Below are 20,061 nucleotides of genomic sequence, written 5' to 3' on the forward strand. Positions count from 1 at the left end.
TGAGAGAGGGAGAGAGAACACGCAGTGTGGTGGGGTGGGGGGGGGAGAGAGAGAGAGAAATATCTCGAGAGAGATCGAAGGAGAGAGAAGCAGATTCCCTACTGAGCACGAAGCTGGATGCAGGGCTCTATTCCAGGACCTCCGGATCATGACCTGAGTTGAAGGCAGATGCTTCACTTACTGAGCCACCCAGGTGCTCTCCCCCCAAATAAGTTTTAAATCATAGGTTTTATAATCATTCTATGAGTTTTAAAGGTTTTTTTTTTTTTACACTTGTAAGAGCAATTTCTACTTTTTTTTTTAAAAATATTTTAAAAAATTTATTCATGAGAGATACAGAGAGAGAGGGAGACACACAGGCAGAGGGAGAAGCAGGGTCCTTGCAGGGATCCCAATGTGGGACTTGATCTTAGGAACCCAGGATCATGTCTTGAGCAAAAGGCAGATGCTCAACCACTGAGCCACCCAGGCGCCCCGCAATTTCTACTTTTTAGGTATTTTATTCTAATAGGGGAATATATTCTCATGTGGATGTAAGTCCTCTAATTAGATTTTATTTAAATAATAGAAAATTGTAACCAGTTTGGATAGGCAGAAGAAAAATGAAACTGAAATGTGAAAGACTAAAGTTGCATACAGCTTTTGTGCAGTTAGATAATACATGTATTCCGAGTGGGTAATACAGGTATATACCTTAATGAAATCATATGGTCATATTAATTTGAAATTTGCATAAATGTGGCATCATAGTATACTCTAACCTTGCATTTTTCAATTAGTGGTAGATCCTGAGTATTAGTGTATACGACTTTACCTCCTTTTTAACACTTAATTTGTATGGATGTTTCTCCTATTGATGAGTATTTAGAAATATGAAATTTTCATAGCTTTCTAAATTGTTTTTTAATAAGCTGTGCCATTTAATTCCCTTCAATGGTATATAACAGTGCCTGTTTCCCAATACACTTTCACAACACTGAGGATATCATAAAGGCTATATTGATTTTATATCTGTTGCTGTCACACCTATTGCGTTTTACATTTGTATTGATCAGTAGGTATCCAATATGATTGTAAGAATACAGAAAAAAAGTATTTTTTTCTTGATGTTAATGCTTTAAGCAAGTGCATAGTGTCAAATTATAGTTTAAAATCATTTAATTTTCTGAGTAATAAAAGTCTGAAAGAACATTTAGAAATACAGTTGTATGAAATGGCTATTGTTTGTAAGCACCTTATCCACCTCTTATTTTTGTAAAAGAGTCATATTACAGTTAGTATGGGATCTGTTCTTTGAGCAGCTGGAAGGCAGGACAAGGAAAAATCATTCTCCTCTTGTCTGGTAAAAAGTACATTGTGCCCTCTGGTACCAGACTTGGGTTTTTTTTTTTCAAAGGATAATGGATTCCACACAGGTGAGTCAGTCTTTTGTGTTCTTACCAGGTGCATTATTGGTTTTCATGATGGCAGTCTAGATGTTCTCATTCAGCAGTAGTGTTAGCAAATTCTCCAAAAGAGCACAAAAAAGAAAACCAGAGATTCTCTCATTTTGAGTACAAGAAATGAATTTCCTAAACTTTTTGGCCATTGTACTTTTTCTTGCTAGGTATTTGTGAACTGTGACTCCTTTGAAAAATGTATGTAATATATGTCCCTCCTGTCCGTCCGTCCTTCCTTCCTTCCTTCCACCCTTCCTCCCCCTTCCTCCCCCTTCTTCCCTCTTCCTCCCTTCCTCCCTTCCATCCAATTTAGAACATGAAGCAAAGTGTGTTGACCTACAAGTTCTTTTACTTGCCCATAAACTGGGTTAAGGTAGAGGGGGAAGGATCCCTTGTTACAGAAGGTTATCCGTGTCCCAGGTTCTAGGAATAGGCAAGATTAGATAGTCATCTGCGATTACCAATCATTTGCTATTCACTAGGGCCTCAAATGACAATACTAAAATAGTTGAGGAAAAGAAGTACTTGCTACCTTAAAGTTTGGAATTATCGTTTTTTCAGATTTGCAAGTTGTTTATTTTTCAATTGTTAGCATTAAGGTAGGAAGTTAAACTATCATAGCACTGAAGAGCCTATTTTATGTCCATGTTTAGTAAATATTTCAAACAGTTGCAGTGAAATGTTATTTAGGTTATATTTCTTTTTTGGTACATTTCTTTATAGGGTTATATTTTCCTTTTAAAGTTATGTTGCTTTCATTAAAAAAAATATTGAATACTACTAGGTGGCAAACATACTCATGGTTACAGAATGATACTATCTTTTGCCCTGGTTAATAGGTTTCTTCAGTTATTGAATATAACTGTAAAAGTTTTATGGGTTGCTTTTCCTTTCTTACGTCTTACTTTGTAAATAATAGTTCAAATATGTTTAACTTTTATTCGTGTGGGTTGGCAATTTTTAGTATATATAAATAAATGGCCTAATGGCTAATTGTGGGCTCAAACTGTCTAGATCTGTGAGTTGGTAAATTCTAATTCTGGTACTTTATATTTTGCAGCATTTTGTTTTTTTGTTTTTTTTCAAATTAAATATTCATATGTTCCTATGTTTTATTGTTTCTATTTTTTCTTCAGTTTTTCCCTTTATGTAAATCATCTACTTCTCATGTAGCAAATTGCTACCTCAGTTTGAGTCAGTGACTTGAAGTTTGTAGTGCATCAACTGGAAGACCATAATCTCTTCTTTCTTTTGGAAATCTCATGCTTAATTCTCAGGAGAAAAAAATCCTATAGAATTCTTTTGTGTAATTACTGTACTTTCTGGGTGAGTCTCATCTTTATGAGAAAATTTTTATTTAGTTCTTTACTCCAGTACTTTGTAATGGAATATAGTTTGTTTTAAATAGATTATCAAGAAAGTGAATGTGGACAGTATTTTAGTACATTCTCTGGTAAAATAGTTCTATGTTATGGTATTCTCTAAGGGGTTTTCTATCAGTTTTACTATGTTTCACTGAAAAATGTGACTATCATTTGGCTAGAAATTTGTACTGAGCTCTGGTATTGTATATAAGCAAAATAAAAAAAGAAAAGAAAACCTGTTTCTTCTAGCCCAGTTTGCAGTTTGGTTTATCAACTGCTGTATAAAGATTATTCTCATATATAAACTTTTTAAAGTAAAAAATAACATATAAATCATCTAGTACAGTTTCCTGCTTTTAATGGATGAGAGAATAGATTTTTCTTTTAATGCTTTTCTGGCACTGAAACTTTGCAAATTCAGGTTGGCCTCTTTCTCGGTTCAACTAATAAGTTAGTGAAATTGAAGAAAATAATATCTAAAGAATTGATTTATACAGTTCTTAGTGCTAATGAAATTTCTTAACTGAGGTTCAAATGGACACTGTTATCTTTATCACTCCTCTCTAATTGTATATTTATGGATGAAATGCCTATTGCTGCATTGCTAGTTTGTACTTAGTATTTTAGTGAATGCAATAGCTATAGCCACTGTCATTCTAAATGAATAAACAAAGAAGAATGGCTTATGCTTTTCCAGAATGTGCATATATGTTAATTTCTTAGGATCATAGACTGTTTACGTTGGAAGAGATCTTAACATCTAGTCCATGTTCCTATCTTACAGGTGAATAAACTAAGGTACAAAGTGGTGAACTGATTTGTCTAATCTTCCATGACCATAAAGTATTGTGTATATTTGCCTCCATTGTATTTTAGTAAAGTTAGAGACCTTAATGCTAACTGACTTCAGTTTTCATTTGGTTAAATTCCAGTTTATGAATGTGTTATATCATCTGCTTTCCTACTTAATGTCAGTTATCAAGCAGTGAAAACTCAGAATTCATGGTGAGTAGTAATTGAGCAGAATCATTTCTGTAAACCTATCATTATCTGTAATTTAGAATTACAATGACCAGGAAGCAGTGTTAGTATAAGCATAGTTTAATACATCTGTATTAATCCACCTGGCAGAGTATAACATTTTAACATACCTTTTAGATCCACAGTGATGGAAAAAAATGATTAAATTGCTTATTGTCAAAACAAAGAACTGCTTTAGATATGGTCATTTAATAAGCTGTTTGCTTCATGTAAACTAGTTTTGCTTAAGCTTCAGAGATATAGTCACATGGATTTATCTTTCAATGACAGTTGTTTACTGTCTGGGTTTATGTTTAATGCAGGTGATGGTGACAGTTTGAGATTCTTGACTCATTGCCCAGCATGGAAAATGATTGGTTTTGTTGGGTATACACACTACTGTCTTTTAATGTTCACTTTTTAATGCAATTAAATCTGACTTGATTATTCTGTCTTTGTAGTGTTATGAAACTGTTATGATATTGTTGTAATCTACCTGTTCAGCTACTATACATGTGTACAATGAAAGGTTTATACATATATGGCACTTATTGCAGTATTGTAAAGTTCAAAAATAGAAAATAAACATCACATTTATACATTTTTATACACTTAAATTGTACAATATTGTCGTAGTCCTCTTTTTCTGGAAGATCTGTTTGTGTCAGTACATTCTTCCTTTTTCCTTGTTTATGATTTTATGTCTGCAATAACAGTGACCAATTGCTAAGGAAACCTCTCTTTTCTATTAATTAGATAGTGAAACTAATTGTCTTATGATATTGTACTGCATACTAGCTGCAAAATAGTCTTATAAATAAGGTAAAACTTACTGTAAATAGTTAATTGGCTATTTGGCTTTAGAACCTATACTTTAGCTTCTTGTTTTATGTTGAATTAATATTAGAATGTGAAGAGTACCTTAACTAAGGCATTAGAGTTGAACTAAAGAAAGTAGGGAGGATTTGAGACATGTTTAGGAGGTAGATTGAAAGGATTTGGTGGTTTGTTGGCTATGAAGGGAAGAAGGGGAGTAGTCTAGGATAATTCTCACATTTGGGATGTTGATGATTAGGTGAAGAATGGGGTTTTGAAGATTCAGTGAATTTCTTTCTGGAACAAGGCAGAGAATGTATCAGTAAATAAATAGGCAAATAACAAGTGGTAATAGCTGAAATATGGATTTTGGAATCTAGGTTGATTATGAAAGACATTGTAACTAGAGTTAGCTGAAGTTAGGAGAAAAAAGTATTGAAGTATTAGAGGTCTGAGTGTGATCAAGGAGAGCAGTGTAGTAATGAGGGATTGAAAGCTGGTAATTCAGGTTGTGACCAGAGTTTAGAATATATTTTATATTTTATTTTATTTTATTTTTATTTTTATTTTTATTTTTATTTTTATTTTTATTTTTATTTTTATTTTTATTTTTATTTTATTTATTTGATGGAGAGTCAGAAAGTGCAAACGTGCAAGCAGGGGGAGCAGCAGGCAGAAGGATAGGGAGAAGTGGGCTCTGCAGGGAGCCCAAAGAGAGTTTAATCCCAGGATCCTGGGATCATGACCTGAGCTGAAGGCAGATGCCTAACAGGCTGAGCCAACCCAGGCGCCCCCAGAGTTTAGAATATGACTAAACAGGCAGATACTGCTGGAGAACTAGTGACAAGAAAGCCAAACAACACACACAAAAAAATTTGAGTAAAAATAGACCATTCTTAAAATTAAGATTTTGGAAAATAGAAGCATAGCCAGAGTAGTTTATTGCTGATGGTTTATATTTAAAGTTAAACTGGACCTAAAATCTTAACCCTCTAGCTCACCTAAGACATACTGTGCTGTGTTAAAAATTTTTGAGCTTTACCATATGATTGTGGTTTTAGTAGAGGTTGGATGTAACTTTCTTTTAAGTGTAAATACTTTTCTGCATCTATATAATTTAAACCTGCAATCTTAGAAATATGTGTATTTTCTTATACATATATATTATATATTAAATCTTAACATACAAAAGTAGAAATATAACTTGAAAAAATTTCTTTTTAAAAAAAAATTATTTATTTATTTATTTATTCACGAGAGACACACAGAGAGATGCAGAGACACAGGCAGAGGGAGAAGCAGGCTCCATGCAGGGAGCCTGATGTGGGACTTGAACCCAGGTCTCCAGGATCAGGCCCTGGGCTGAAGGTGGTGCTAAACCGGCTGGGCCACCGGGGCTGCCTGAAAAAAATTTTTAATTTTAATTTTTTTTTATTTTAAAGATTTTATTTATTTATTCTTGATAGTCACACAGAGAGAGACAGAGAGGCAGAGACACAGGCAGAGGGAGAAGCAGGCTCCATGCTGGGAGCCCGACGTGGGATTCGATACCGGGTCTCCAGGATCGCGCCCCGGGCCAAAGGCAGGCGCCAAACCTCTCTGCCACCCAGGGATCCCCGAAAAAAATTTTTTAAATGAGTCTCTTTCCAGTATTTACTTTTAGTTATATTCTAAGATGATGATTCGGTTAATGTAAAGGAATTCCAGGTGTTAAGTAATACAAACTAATCCCTTCTCCCCTTTCTGGGCACCCGTTTTGTTTTTCAAGATCTTTTTGAGAAACTTTCAGATATTGGACAAACAATAAATTACTGAACAGTTAATACCATTTGTTATATGACTATTTGGGTTTCCTTTTTGGGAGGTTTATTAACATAGTTTAATAATTTAATTATTAAAAACAAATGTATTGCGTAGATTTCTGTTAGAACTTTAAAACATTACAGTTGACATTTAAAACAAAAAAGAATAAATGTTCTTTAAGAAATAGTAAGTGTTTTCAGATAATATGGAGAGAGTGTAGGGAATTACAGTTCAATAATAAAAACTAATGTTTGTAGGTAAATCAAGTTTGAGAGTTTCTGTTTTAATAAGTTGTTAAGGTTCGGGTTCAGAGATCTGTTTCTCTTATAGTAAACATTTTTAATATAGGAACAGATCAGGGAAATGGTTTCCATATGCTTCTTGAGGTGTTAACAATGCACTTTGGATTGGGAATGCAATATAAACCTAAACTACATTCTGGAAGGTGAGTGGAGGAGCATTTCAATGGTAATATACAAGAAACCCTTGTGCTTTGTGGATTTGTTGTGACTTAGGGTTTTGTGAGTTTCTGGTACATGCAAATTACTCTCCCACAAACCTGGAGTCTAACACACCTTACTTTGGGCATCTTACAGCCTTAGTCTGGCCCAGTATTTTTTACTACAGTTCATCCACTTGTAATCTTTCTTGGATACACTTATTTTTGGCAGAATTGTTTGGGGCCTAATCTCCGGGGCATAAAATATATAGAACAATGAAGATGGCTAGGTGAAAGGAAAAAAACAATCCAAGGATTAATTCATCTGTCTTCTGGGATTTCTAATGATCTTGGAGGCAAGAACAGTTAAGTTTTTGAATTTTGACTAACTTTATCCTGCTTAAAGTTGAATATATAGTATTAATGCCTGTTTATTAAGAGCTCTAAAATATATCCACTTAAAAATCGAATGGTTGTCCTTAATGGTATTTGTAATTTTGAAGAGTTGCATGTTTGATAATTTTCTTCTTGGTTGACTTTTGAAAATCTTGGTTGACCTTAAAAAAATAAAAAAAAAAATGTTTTAAGTGATGTGATCCATAGAAACACACGGAAAAAATTCTAATGGGTTTTCTCTTAACAGGATTTTTTCTAATTTTTCTTTCAGGATAACAACAAAGTCTTTTAAGTGTAGGTAGGGCAAGAGAAGGATTAGAATAACCTAGGAAGGTTTTAAAAAGTACTATTACTCCTGTAGATATGCTTACTGTGTCCTAGGTATAGCACTGAATGCTCTTTATTCATTATCTCATTTAATCTTTATAATAAGTCTAATTGGTAGGTACTGTTAATATCCTCTTTTTATGGATGTGGGAATTGAAGCTTAGAGACTTTAAGTAACTTGCCTAAGGTAACAAAACTAGTAAATGGCTCAGCCTGGATTCATCTAGGTCTAATTGGTGACAAATCTGCTTCTAAATCACCATGCTGTAATTTACTTCCCACAAACTCCTTTTGTCTTTCTTTTCTGTATCAGAATGGAGGTCAATGGCGAGGCTGTGTACATTCAAAAAGTTATTCTAGTCCTGAAGGCTATAATGTTGAGTTTACATTAAAAAAAAAAGTTTTTTTTGGATACAAAAGTATGTGTATAACATGTTTAGCTTTATAAATAATAAACACCTGTATACTTATCACCTAGATTAAGAAATAGGTTATTATAAAAAAAAGTATATTATTGATAAGTTTGAAGACTTTGTCCTTTTTTAAAGTTCTTTAACTTTTAAAGATTTTAAATTAATTTTTAATTTTAAAAATTAAGAATTTTTAATTATTTTTTATTTTATTATTTAATTTTAATTTAAAAAATTTTTTTTAAAGTAAGCCTTATGACTCCTGTGGGGCTTGAACTCAAGACTCTGAGATCAAGAGTTGCACACTCTGGGATGAGCCAGCCAGGCACACCAGGTTTTTCATTTTAATTCCAGTATAGTTAATGTGCAGTGTTCTGTTAGTTTCTGGAATATAGTATTGTGATTCAGCAATTCCATACATTACTTAGTGTTCATCATGATGAGTGTACTCCTTAATCACTATCACCTATTTTACCCATTCCCCTACCATCTCCTCCCTGTTAACCATGTCCTTTCTTTAACATATTTCTTCCTTCTCCTATAGCGATGATTGCTGCCTTGAATTTTGTGTTAATCATTCTTCCTTTTTTTCTTTTCTTTGTAGATTTACTGCATATTGCTGGATCTCTAAGCAGTATATTATTTTAGTTTTGAATTTTATGTAAGTGTATGTATTATATATATGTTCTTAAAAAAATTTTTTTTTGTGGTAAAAAATAACACTAAATTGCCATCTTAACCATTGTTAAGTATAGTTTAGTAGTGTTAAGTATGTTCACATTGGTGTACTAGAGATTTCCAGAACTTTTTCATCTTGTAAAACTGGAACTCTTAAAGCCATCGACATTCAATTCTCACTTCCCCCACCTCCCACCTCCCACCTCCCACCTCCCACCCCCCACCTCCCACCCTTTACAGACACCTTTCTATTTCCTGTTTTTCTAATTTTTAGTACTTTCAATACTTTATATAAAGTGGAATCAAACAGTATTTGTTCTTTTGTGACTAGTTTATTTCACTTAGCATAATGTCCTCAAGGTTTACCTGTTTTTAAGGCTGAGTCCCATGTATAAACCATATTTGTTTATCCATTCAACCAGTGGTAGACATTTAGGTAGTTTCCATATTTTGGTTATTGTGAATAATGCTGCAATTAACATGGTGGTGCAGATATCTCTTTGAGATTCTGATTTTAATTCTTTTGAATATATATATTGTGCCCAAGATTGCGAATCCGAGAAACCGCCAAGGAGCCGACACCGATGCAATCACACGAGGGTTTATTTACAAGCTCGAGCCTGGGTCCAAGTATACCCGACGCAGTGGAGCAGGGACTTGGACCCCGAGACTAAGAGGTTTAGCAACTTTATAGGGGCCAGTGGCCAATGGGATACGCAGAAAGTTGCACAGTCATGCTGGTCTGCTGAGCCGGATTTCCGGTTTAGGGTGCGTCCTGGTCTTTGATTAGGGCGGGGCAGTGCCCTAGGTAATAAGCAGGTCAGCACAAGGGGGATGCAGCCCAAAATAGAGTCAGTCCTGCTCTGCTTGTCCAGGTGTAGGGGATTTTGTTAAATTTCCTGGGTCCCACATATATATCCAGAAATGGGATTGCTCGCTCATATATTCATTTTTCATTTTTTTGAGGAACTCCATATTGTTTTCCATAGTGACTGCACCATTTTACACCTCTACTAGCAGTGTACAAGAGTTCCAATTTATGTATGTGTTCTTTTTCAAGTTTTTTCAGCATTGTGTTTTTGAGTTGTAGTTTTGAGATTCATCCATGTTGATATATATTGTTGGAATATGTTCATTTTCACTACTGTATGGTATTCCACTGTGTTGTGACTATGCTATATTGCATTTTGTTTTTCCCATTCTGTTAATGGACATATGGGTTGTTTCCAAATTTATTTTTGCCATGGGAAATACTTCCATAACATTTTTGTACTTGTCTCCTGTGTGTACATGGTTAGGATTTCTCTAGGATATACCTAGATTAGAATTGTTGGGTCATAAGGCATGTGCATGTTTAATTTTACTGGGAATTGCCAAATAGTTCTCCAAAGAATTTGTACAGTTTACCCGGGATCGAATCCCACGTCCGGCTCCCGGTGCATGGAGCCTGCTTCTCCCTCTGCCTATGTCTCTGCCTCTCTCTCTCTCTCTGTGTGACTATCATAAATAAATAAAAATTAAAAAAAATAAAACTTGGTTTTTAGTTATATTACTGGAAGGTTTATTTTCCCTTGTTGAACACTTGTTTAGATGAATTAGCATATTTTTAAATGACTTAATGCTACTTTTGATTATATGTGTTTTATAAAGGTATGATCAATAGGTAATTTTAAGATCAAAAGCTAGATATTTATTTATTTAAAAGATTTAGTTTATTTGTTAAGAGGGAGCAGGAGGAGAGAGCGAGCAGGAGGAGAGGGAGGAGGAGGAGAGGGAGAAGCAGACTGCCCTCTGAGCAGGGAGCCCGATGCTGGACTTGATCCCAGGGACCCCAAGATCATGAGCTGAAGGCAGATGCTTAAACCGCTGAGCCACTCAGGTGCCCCCAAAGCTAGATATTTAGATCAGAAACTCTGATTGCATTATTCGTTTCATCACAGAAATAAGCTCATTTTATGTTGATCACAAGTCAGACAGTCTCATGGGTCTAAAAGTAAAAAGCCAACCTGGTGGTTCTTGGTTGTATTCCAGTGCAGTATGTGGAGTGCCAGAGTCCCTGGTAGAAATGAAGAGTAATTCCAAGGCTCTGGGTGACTATATAAACAAATGAGGAGAGGAAGGCAAAGTCTAGGAGCTATTGCTGTTGTTGTTTATTTTAATTTTAATTAAAAAATTTTTTTATTTATTTATTTGTGAGCGACCCAGAGAGAGAGAGGCAGAGACACAGGCAGAGGGAGATGCAGGCTCCATGCAGGGAGCCTGATGTGGGACTCGACCCCAGAACTCCGGGATCATGCCATGAGCCAAAGGCAGATGCTCAACCGCTGAGCCACCCAGGCATCCCTGTTTTTTTTTTTTTTTTTTTTTTTTTTTAAGATTTTATTCATTTATTTGACAGCAAGAGAGCGTCAGTGTGCACACACAAGCAGGGAGAAGGGCAGGCAAAGGGAGAGGGAGAAGCAGGCTCCCTGCTCAATTTGGGGCTCTATTCCAGGACCTTGGGATGATGACCTGAGCTAAATAGCAGACGCTCAACCAACTGAGCCATCTAGGCGCCCCAGTGCTGGGAAAATTTATGATCATTTCTATATCAGTAGTTTTTTGTTTATAGCTAGTTGTATGGTCTGTTGTTGTGCCATTAAAGTGTTCAGTTGAAAAAAGGTACATTAAGAATGTATGTTATCTACAGAGGCATATTCTGGTGGGGAGATTAGGATGAGAAACAAAGTAAACTTCCTAAGTGTAACATCCATGCAAATGGGTAGATGATTGATTGTGCCTAGTCTGCTGAATTTAATGAGGTGGGTTAGGACTATACTAAAAGAAATTTGAGAGTTCATTTTTTTGGCAATAGCCCAAGGATTGCACACAGGCCTCAGGGTCTTTGCTGAACCTAAACTGATACTGAATTTGTTTGGATTCTTTATAAGATCCTTATTCACTAGTCAGCCCAGTTTCTGCTTCATGCTCATTCTACCCACTTTCAGTGATTTAGTTTTGGCTGCAAATCTTTTTTTTTTTAAAGATTTATTTATTCATTTGAGAGAGTGCATGCAAGCACATGTGGGCCAGGGAGTGGGGGAGAGGGGCAGAGGATGAGGGAGAGTATCTTAAGGAGACTCCCTTGTGAGCTTGAAGCCTGATGCAGGAGTTTGGTCTCATGACGCTGAGATCATTACTTGAGCCAAAATCAAGAGTCAGATGCATAAATGACTGAGCCACCCAGGCACCCCTTGGTTGCAAATCTATGAAAGATTATTTGCCACAGGGTGTGAATTGACATTGAAACCTGGGGACTTGAAGTGCAATTTCCATCTCTTGTAAGAAAGAGTGTATGAGAGTTGGATAGTTATAAATGGAATCTTGGCCCAGATCTAGCTCACAGTGGGTCTGTGTTCTTACCTTAGAATCATTTCCTTGGTTTCCAGATGTGTAGAGTGAGCTTACATAGTATTTGGCAAAACTTTCATATTGGTTTCTCGACTGATGGGATAAGGATTGTCATATTTGGAGAAGGTCAAATGGAAGTCTCAAAAAACTGTATACCGACCCACCCTCCATCCTGGGAGGGGCAACATAGGATTAGGATATATTCAGATTTGCCTTTTCTTGCTTTTAGGGCCACGGCTGGCACCACTATCTAAGGACTTAACATAGTATTTAACCTACCAGTATGGTATTTTGAATAACGTTATTTCTTACCAACAGTCCTACTTTATGGGAAAGGATATATGACAGTCACCAAAGTTGGTGAATCTATTGGTCCTAATTCATACTGCTCCACTCATACTACTCTAGATTGATAGCAGCAGTTGTAATGGGCTCATAAAGATACAATTGAAGTGCCAGATTGAATGTGATTACTCCACAAGGATGGGCACCATTCTTCAGGATGCTTTCTGTACTGTAAATATTCGACCAAATGGATATGACCATTGTGTATTCCCTGTAGGTAAAATACGTGAGTCCTAGAACCCAAGGGTAGAAGTAAGAGTGGCTTCTCTTACTATTGTACCCACTAATTACTTAGGGAATTTGTACTTTCCATCCATTGTAGGTCCTTGTTTTCAGAGTTGGAAATGTCCCACTAGGGAAAACAGTAAGAACTCCATTAGTCTTTATTTTTTTAAAAAAGTTTATTTATTTATTTGAGAGAGAGCATGAGTGGAGGGGTAGGGAGGCAGCAGAGGGAGAGGAGAAGCAGGCTCCCTGCTGAGCAGGGATTTTTCCCCATGAGGGGCTCGATTGCAGGACCCTGGGATCATGACCTGAGCTGAAGGCAGACACTTAACCAACTGAGCCACCCAGGCACCCCTCCATTAGACTTTAACCCATATCTGTTGTATAGTTATTTTGGATCCTTGGATGAAAAAGATACCAGGGAAGAAAAGGAGTCACCATTCTGGCAAGAGTAATTGATTCTGATCATCAGCACAGTAAGGCAGGGTTAAGTACGTCTGGCATTCAAGGGATCCACTGGGATGCCTCTTGGTGCTCCCAATTCCATTATTATAGTAAATGTGTAACTACAGCGGGCACAACCTAAACAGAGCATGGTAACCAAGGGATCAGCTCTCTCAAGATATAAGGGTCTGGGTTTCCTTGCTAGATCAGCAGATGCTAGTGGAGAGTGAGGGGAAACTCGAATGGGATGATTCCAATTATGGCCAGGAAATCAATGGCAGCATCGGGGCTGCAGTTTGTCCCTTTTTCTAGGAAGTTTTCCATGGAAATAACATAAATAGAATTATATTTTTTAAAAAAATTTATTTTATTTATTCATGAGAGACACAGAAAGAGAGAGGCAGAGAGAGAAGCAGACTCCACACAGGGAGCGCAATATGGGACTTGATCTGGGAACTCCGGGATCATGCCCTGAGCTGAAGGCAGATGCTCAACTGCTGAGCCACCCAGGTGCCTCATAACTAGAATTCTTATCTAAGAAGCAAGTGGATTTGCATGATATAATTTGCCCGTTCGTCTGATCTACTCATTTTCTGTAGCATTGTTTGTGTTATTGATTTATAAAACCTCTTTGTATAATCTTAATATTATCTTGTATGTATGATGAGAAAGTAACTTCCTCACTGTGGTGAGTCTTTTAGTAGTATTGTGCCCCTGTCCCCATATAGAAAATTTTAATATATATATTTTTAAGATTTTATTTATTTATTTATGAGAGAGACACACACAGAGAGAGAGGCAGAGACACAGGAGGAGGGAGAAGCAGGCTCCATGCTGGGAGCCCGACATGGGACTCGATCCCGGGACTCCAGGATCGTGCCCTGGTCCAAAGGCAAGCGCTAAACCGCTGAGCCACCCAGGGATCCCCTCATCTTATAATTTCTTGAATTTAAAGTTTGCTCTTTCATGTTTCGATCATTTATTCATACAGAATTTCTTTTTGTGTATAGTGTAAGAGATAGGGATCTAGCTCTACCCTTTTCATCTAGCAAGCCAGTGGTGTCCCAACCATTTATTGAGTTGTCATTCCTTTTCACATTCACTGGTACTACTACTACTTTCCTATGCCAGATTCCCAGATATATATGTAATATATTTTTTTTATATCCTCTCTTTTTTAACTGAAGTATATTTGATTCTTTTTTAAAAAAAATTTTTTAAAAGATTTTTTGCTTATTTATTTCTAGAGACACAGAGAGAGAGAAAGAAAGAGAGGCAGAGACATAGGCAGAGGGAGAAGCAGGCTCCATGCAGGGAGCCCGACGTGGGACTCGACCCCCGGATCTCCAGGATCATGCCCTGGGCTGCAGGCGGTGCTAAACCGCTGTGCCACCTGGGCTGCCCATATATTTGATTCTTAAAGTGTGCTGTTAGTGTTAGTGGTACATGAATCTATAGACATCTTTCTCGGATGTCAATTTTTACCTAAAGAATATGAAAAAATTTTGAGTAATTGAATTACTAGTAATTATTTAAGATGTTTTTCAGTGAAAATAAGTAGAATTGTATTAGGGAGATAAACTGTGAACATTTATGAATTTTTAAGATAAAATATGGTAATTTGAAGAAATGTTGACCTTGTGGAGGACCATTTGTAGCTGTGTCCCGTCTTCCAGGAGATAACATTCTTTTCTGCCATTTGATAGTACTTTGGTAGGAAGGGTGAGAGAGACTGCCTTACATGCTTACATGAACTCTTTTTTTCCCCCCCTCAAAGTGTTCTGTTTATTAATCTGTGTATAAATTGTGAATGTTGATACCTTTGTTCTTGCTGTGATTTCTGCCTGGAATGTTATCCTTCCTTTGTACTTCAGAGTCATCAATCTTTTCAAGTTCCATCTCTGTTCAGCCTGTTTCCTGAGTCTTTTACTATTGGTAATCCTTGATACTGACTTTTGGTCCTTATTAGCTATTCCTTGCATTAAGTACTAGTTTTTATTTTATTTTATTTTATTTTATTATATTTTATTTTATTATTTTATTTATTTTATTTTATTTTATTTTATTTTATTTTATTTTATTTTATTTTATTTTATTTTATTTTATTTTATATGTGGCAAATGCTGGATTTATCATTTAAGGAAATGCATTCTAGAATAAGAAAAATCAGTGGCTTGATCTTAGGGTATGTAGGTAGTTTTCACAGTGCTTTCACATATGTCTCTTATTTGAATAGCATTTCTGGGGAAGAGTTAATTTAGAAATTATTGCTTTTATGAGTAAGGTAATTGAAGACAGTTTGGTTTTGAAAGATCATTTAGGGGGATTCCTGGGTGGCTCAGCGGTTTAGTGCCTGCCTTCAGCCCAGGGCGTGATCTTGGAGTCCCGGGATGCAGTCCCACATCGGGCTTCCTGCATGGAGCCTGCTTCTCCCTCTGCCTGTGTCTCTGCCTTTCTCTCTCTCTCTGTGTCTGTCATGAATTAAAAAAAAAAAAAAAAGATCATTTAGATAGTATAGTATATTATTTTAGATGCTTTTGTTTGTACATATAGGTAACTCAACTCAAACTATCTTAGAGAATTTATTGAGCTATTACTGAAAAGTATAGCCATAGATAAGGCTTGATCCAATAGCTCAATAATGTAACCATTATTTTGTTTTCATTCTATATTTTGGCTTTTGTTTTCACGGTGCTAAGTTTGCATCTAGATAAACAAAATGGTCCTTTCTCTTATGGGCATAGAGGGAATAATAGGAACCCAAAGAATAAGAAAGCACTAATTTGAAAGGATATTTGCCCCTATGTTTATTGCAGCATTGTTTACAGTAGCCAAATTGTGGAAGCAGCCCAAGTGTCCATTGATAGATGAATAAATAAAGAAGATGTTGTACACATACATGCATGTGTATTTGCACACATACACAGGAATATTACTCAGCCATAAAAAAGAATGAAATCTTGGCATTTGCAATAACATGGGTGGAGCTGGAGAGTATAATGTTAAACAAACTAAGTCAGAGAAAGACAAATACTACATGATTTCATTTATATGTAGAATTTAAGAACCAAAACAAATGAACAAAGGAAAGAGAAGAGAGAGAGGGTGCGAGAGAGAAACCAAAAAACAAATTCTTAATTATAGAGAACAGAGGGTTACCAGAGGAAAGGTGGGTAGGGGTATGGTGAAATAGGTGAAGGGGATTAAGAGTACACTTATCTTCATGAACACTGAGTAATATATATATAATTGTTGAATCACTATATTGTATACCTGAAACTAATTTAACACTGTATATTAACTATATTGGAATTGAAATTAAAAAGAAAAATAAAAGGAATGATAAGCTTTTTTTCCTGCTTTTTTCCTCTCCTCATATTTCATTGGGGTATATTGGGTTGCTTGCTTATCTTCAACCAACGATACTACTGTTAAAGAGGATGGCATTCACTGATTGGATTAAGCCAGAGTGACCACCTCTTGATTTAGGAGTGAGATCAAACTTATTCACATTGTGTGACTAGGATATTCATAGTCATATTAGTTTATAAAAGGAGGTTTGCCTTAATGACTGGAGAAGTACACAAAGGATGTCCCCCCACCTCTGCAGCAAGCTAATGTTAAAGGTTTCATTTGTTGAAATGATAAATGAATACGGAAAACTTGACCTTATACTACAAATATAAAAGTTCACTTTCTAAGTTTTTTTTTAATTGATGTGAAATTCATACTACATAACATTAACCATTGTAAAGTGAGCAATTCAGTGTCATTTTGTACATTTAAAATGTTGTGCAACCACCACCTTTATCTCCTTCCGAAACATTTTGATCACTACAAAAGAAAACCCTATACCCATTAAGCAGTTGCTCCTCATTTTCCCCTCCTTCTTAGTACCTGGTAACCACTAATCTGTTTTCTGTCTCTATGGATTTACCTAATCTGGATATTTTACATAAATGGGATCGTATAGTAGATGACCTTTTGTGTCTGCCACATTGCATTTAGCATGTTTTCAAGGTTCATCCAAATTGTAGCATGTATCAATACTTCATTCTTTTTTATAGTTGAATAATTCCATTGTATGTATATACCACAATTTGTTTCTCCATTCATATGGTGGGACATCTGTGTTCTTTCCTCCTTTAGGTTATTGTCAGTACTGCTACCACAAACATGTTTGTAGTTGCATTTATTTGAGTACCTATTTTTAGTCCTTTTGAGTATATACCGAGGAGTGGATGGAATTGCTGGGGCACATGGTAACTCTATACTTAACTTTTTGAGGACCCATCAGATGTTTTCCACAGTATCTGAACCATCTTTCATTCCTACCAACAGTGTATGAAGGTTCCAGTTTCTCCATATCTTCAGCAATATTTATTACTGTTCTTTTCTTTTTCCTTCTTCTTTTTTTAAATAGCCATCCTAGTGGATGTGAAGGGACATTGCATTGTAGTTTTAATTTGCATTTCACTAATGTCTAATGATGTCTAGAATCTTTTCATGTTTTTGTTGGGCATTTGTTTATCTTTTTTGGAGAAATTTCTGTTCATGTCTTTGTTCATTTTTAATTGGATTTTCTTTTTATTGAGCTGTGATAGTTTTTTATTATGTTCTTGATACTAGACGCTTATCAGATATATGATATGCAGATATTTTTCCCATTCTGTAGGTTGTCTTTTCACTTTTTTGATAATGTCCTTTGATGCACTAGATTTTTAAATTTTAATGAAGTCCAGTATATCTTATTTTTTTCTTTCATGCTTTTTTCATGCCTGCGTTCATGCTTTTGGTGTCCTATCTAAGAATCCATTGCCACATCCAAAGTCATGAAGCCTTTCTCCTAAGTTTTCTTCTAAGAGTTTTTCTTCCATGAGTTTATCTGTGATATTTAGGTCGTTGGTCTATTTTGAGTTAATTTTTATATATAGTGGGAGGTAGGAATCCAGTTTCATTCTTTTGCATGTGGGCATAACTTTGATTTTTAAAATAATGAGTTAATATTTTTAAGATGGTAAATTTTTTACAAAAATTCTGCTATATACTTTATAAATGTACAATTACAATTTATAAATTTTTAATCTTTATAATTAGATGTAATAGGTAAGAATACTGCATAAAATAGCGTATTATTCACTGGTGTTTTTATGTAGAATGTGTAGTAAATTTTGCTTCACTTTAAGCTTCAGAAAGCTATTCTGTATTTTGTCATAAGAATAATCCTTCATATTTGAAGATAAAAGGGCCATTGTTAATATGTAGATTATCTTTGGAATTAATTTTGAAACACCAATGAGCAAGTGTGAAGAAAAAGGTGATTTTATCTTAAATTCTTGCACTAATGTTATTAGAATGAGAATAATAAAGTTATTATTTTACCTTCATTTATTTCTTCTCAGGTGCTCTTCCTTTCTTTATATAGATCTGAGTTTTTGGCCCATTATTTTTCTTTCTCTAAAGAACATTTCTTAACACTTCCTACTCGACAGGTCTATTGGCAACAAATTTTTTCAGTGTTTGATAAAGTCTATATTTTTTTCTCACTTTTGAAGGGTAATTTTTCAGTGTAGCGAATTCTAGGTTGGAGGTATTTTTTCAAGTTGAATGAAATTCTTTACCTTTGTTCCTTTATAAGTGAGTTGTCTTCCCTGCTCTGGCTTCTTCCATCATTTTTTATCTTTAATTTTCTGTAATTTGCTATTGATATACCTAGGAGTGTTTTGTTTTATTTTGGTATTTGTCTTCCTTGGTTTTCTCTGAGCTTTTTGGACTTTTGGTTTGGTGTCTGATGTTAATATAGGGAATATTTTCAGTTGTTATTTCAAATATTTCTTCTCTGCCTTTCTTCTCTCTGGCATTCCATTTACACATATCTTAACACTTTCTGTAGTTCTGTGGTTTTGTAGTTTTTGGATATTCTGTTCATTCAGCCTTTTTCTCTTTGGTTTTCAGTTTTTGAGGATGCTGCTGATATATCCTCTTGCTTGAAGATTGTTTCCTCAGCTGTGTCCAGGCTACTAATAAGGCCATCAAAGGCATTCTTCATCTCTGTTTATATTGCTCATGTTCTCGCATCTTGTCTACTTTGTTACAGGCCTTAGCATATTAGTTATAGTTGTTTTATATTCCTAGTTTTATAATTGTAACATCCCTGTCATGTTTGGTTTTGAGCTTGCTCTATGTCTTCCAGTTGTGTTCTTTGGTACAGCTTGTAATTTTTTTGGTAACTAGACATGGTTTTTAGTGTAGGAGAATTGTTTTAAGTAGGCTTTTAGTAAAGGTGTGGTGAGGTATTAGGGGGAAGGGAAGTGTTCTATACTCTTATTGTTAGGTCTCCGGATTTTAGTGAGCCTATGCTTTTGGACTGTTAAGTTCACAATTGTTTCAAAGGGGCTTGTGTATGTGTGTGTCTGTGTGTGTGTCCCTTCTCCTCCCAGTTAGAATTGACTACGTTGGTAATTTACCATCTCCCAGTTTAGTTAGGCTCTAATAATACTCCAGCTGGTTAGGCTTTTGTTAATTAGTTTCACCTGAGAGCAAGCCTTGTTGAGAAGGCTAGAGTGCAGTGTGTCAAAATGGTTCCTTTCCACACTTCGTCCTTCACATTTAAATTATGATTATATTTCTTTTTTTAAAGATTTTATTTATTTATTTGTTTTTTAAAGACTTTATTTATTTATTCATGACAGAGAGAGGCAGAGGCATAGGCAGAGGGAGAAGCAGGCTTCTCACAAGGAGCCCGATGTGGAACTCGATCCTGGGACCAGAATCACATCCTGAGCCAAAGGCAGATGCTCAACCGCTAAGCCACTCAGGCGTCCCTATGATTATATTTCTTTATAAACCTTTATTGAGCACATGTAACCTAGTTCTCAGACATTTTGGTTTTGATCTCGGAACCTTAATTACCGAGGACTCCCCAAAAGCTTTTATTTCTAACGATTGTATCTGTTAATATTTGT

The 20,061-nt window shown here is 35.5% G+C and overlaps 1 protein-coding gene across 6 annotated transcripts in view; it reads left to right on the forward strand.

The window, feature by feature from the left end:
* MNAT1 (MNAT1 component of CDK activating kinase) overlaps positions 1 to 20,061 on the forward strand; it is a 188,579-nt gene that overhangs the window by 24,994 nt on the left and 143,524 nt on the right. For 3 of the 6 annotated variants that reach the window (XM_038544873.1, XM_038544877.1, XM_038544875.1), the window contains exon 2: positions 8,619 to 8,675. The exons of the other annotated variants lie outside the window; for them this stretch is intronic. In XM_038544873.1, coding sequence (XP_038400801.1) covers positions 8,619 to 8,675 — 57 coding nt within the window. The remainder of the gene's footprint in view (positions 1 to 8,618; positions 8,676 to 20,061) is intronic. 6 annotated transcript variants of the gene reach the window in all.

The sequence above is a fragment of the Canis lupus genome, chromosome 8, assembly GCF_011100685.1.
Source record: "Canis lupus familiaris isolate Mischka breed German Shepherd chromosome 8, alternate assembly UU_Cfam_GSD_1.0, whole genome shotgun sequence".
Taxonomy (NCBI): Eukaryota; Metazoa; Chordata; class Mammalia; order Carnivora; family Canidae; genus Canis; species Canis lupus.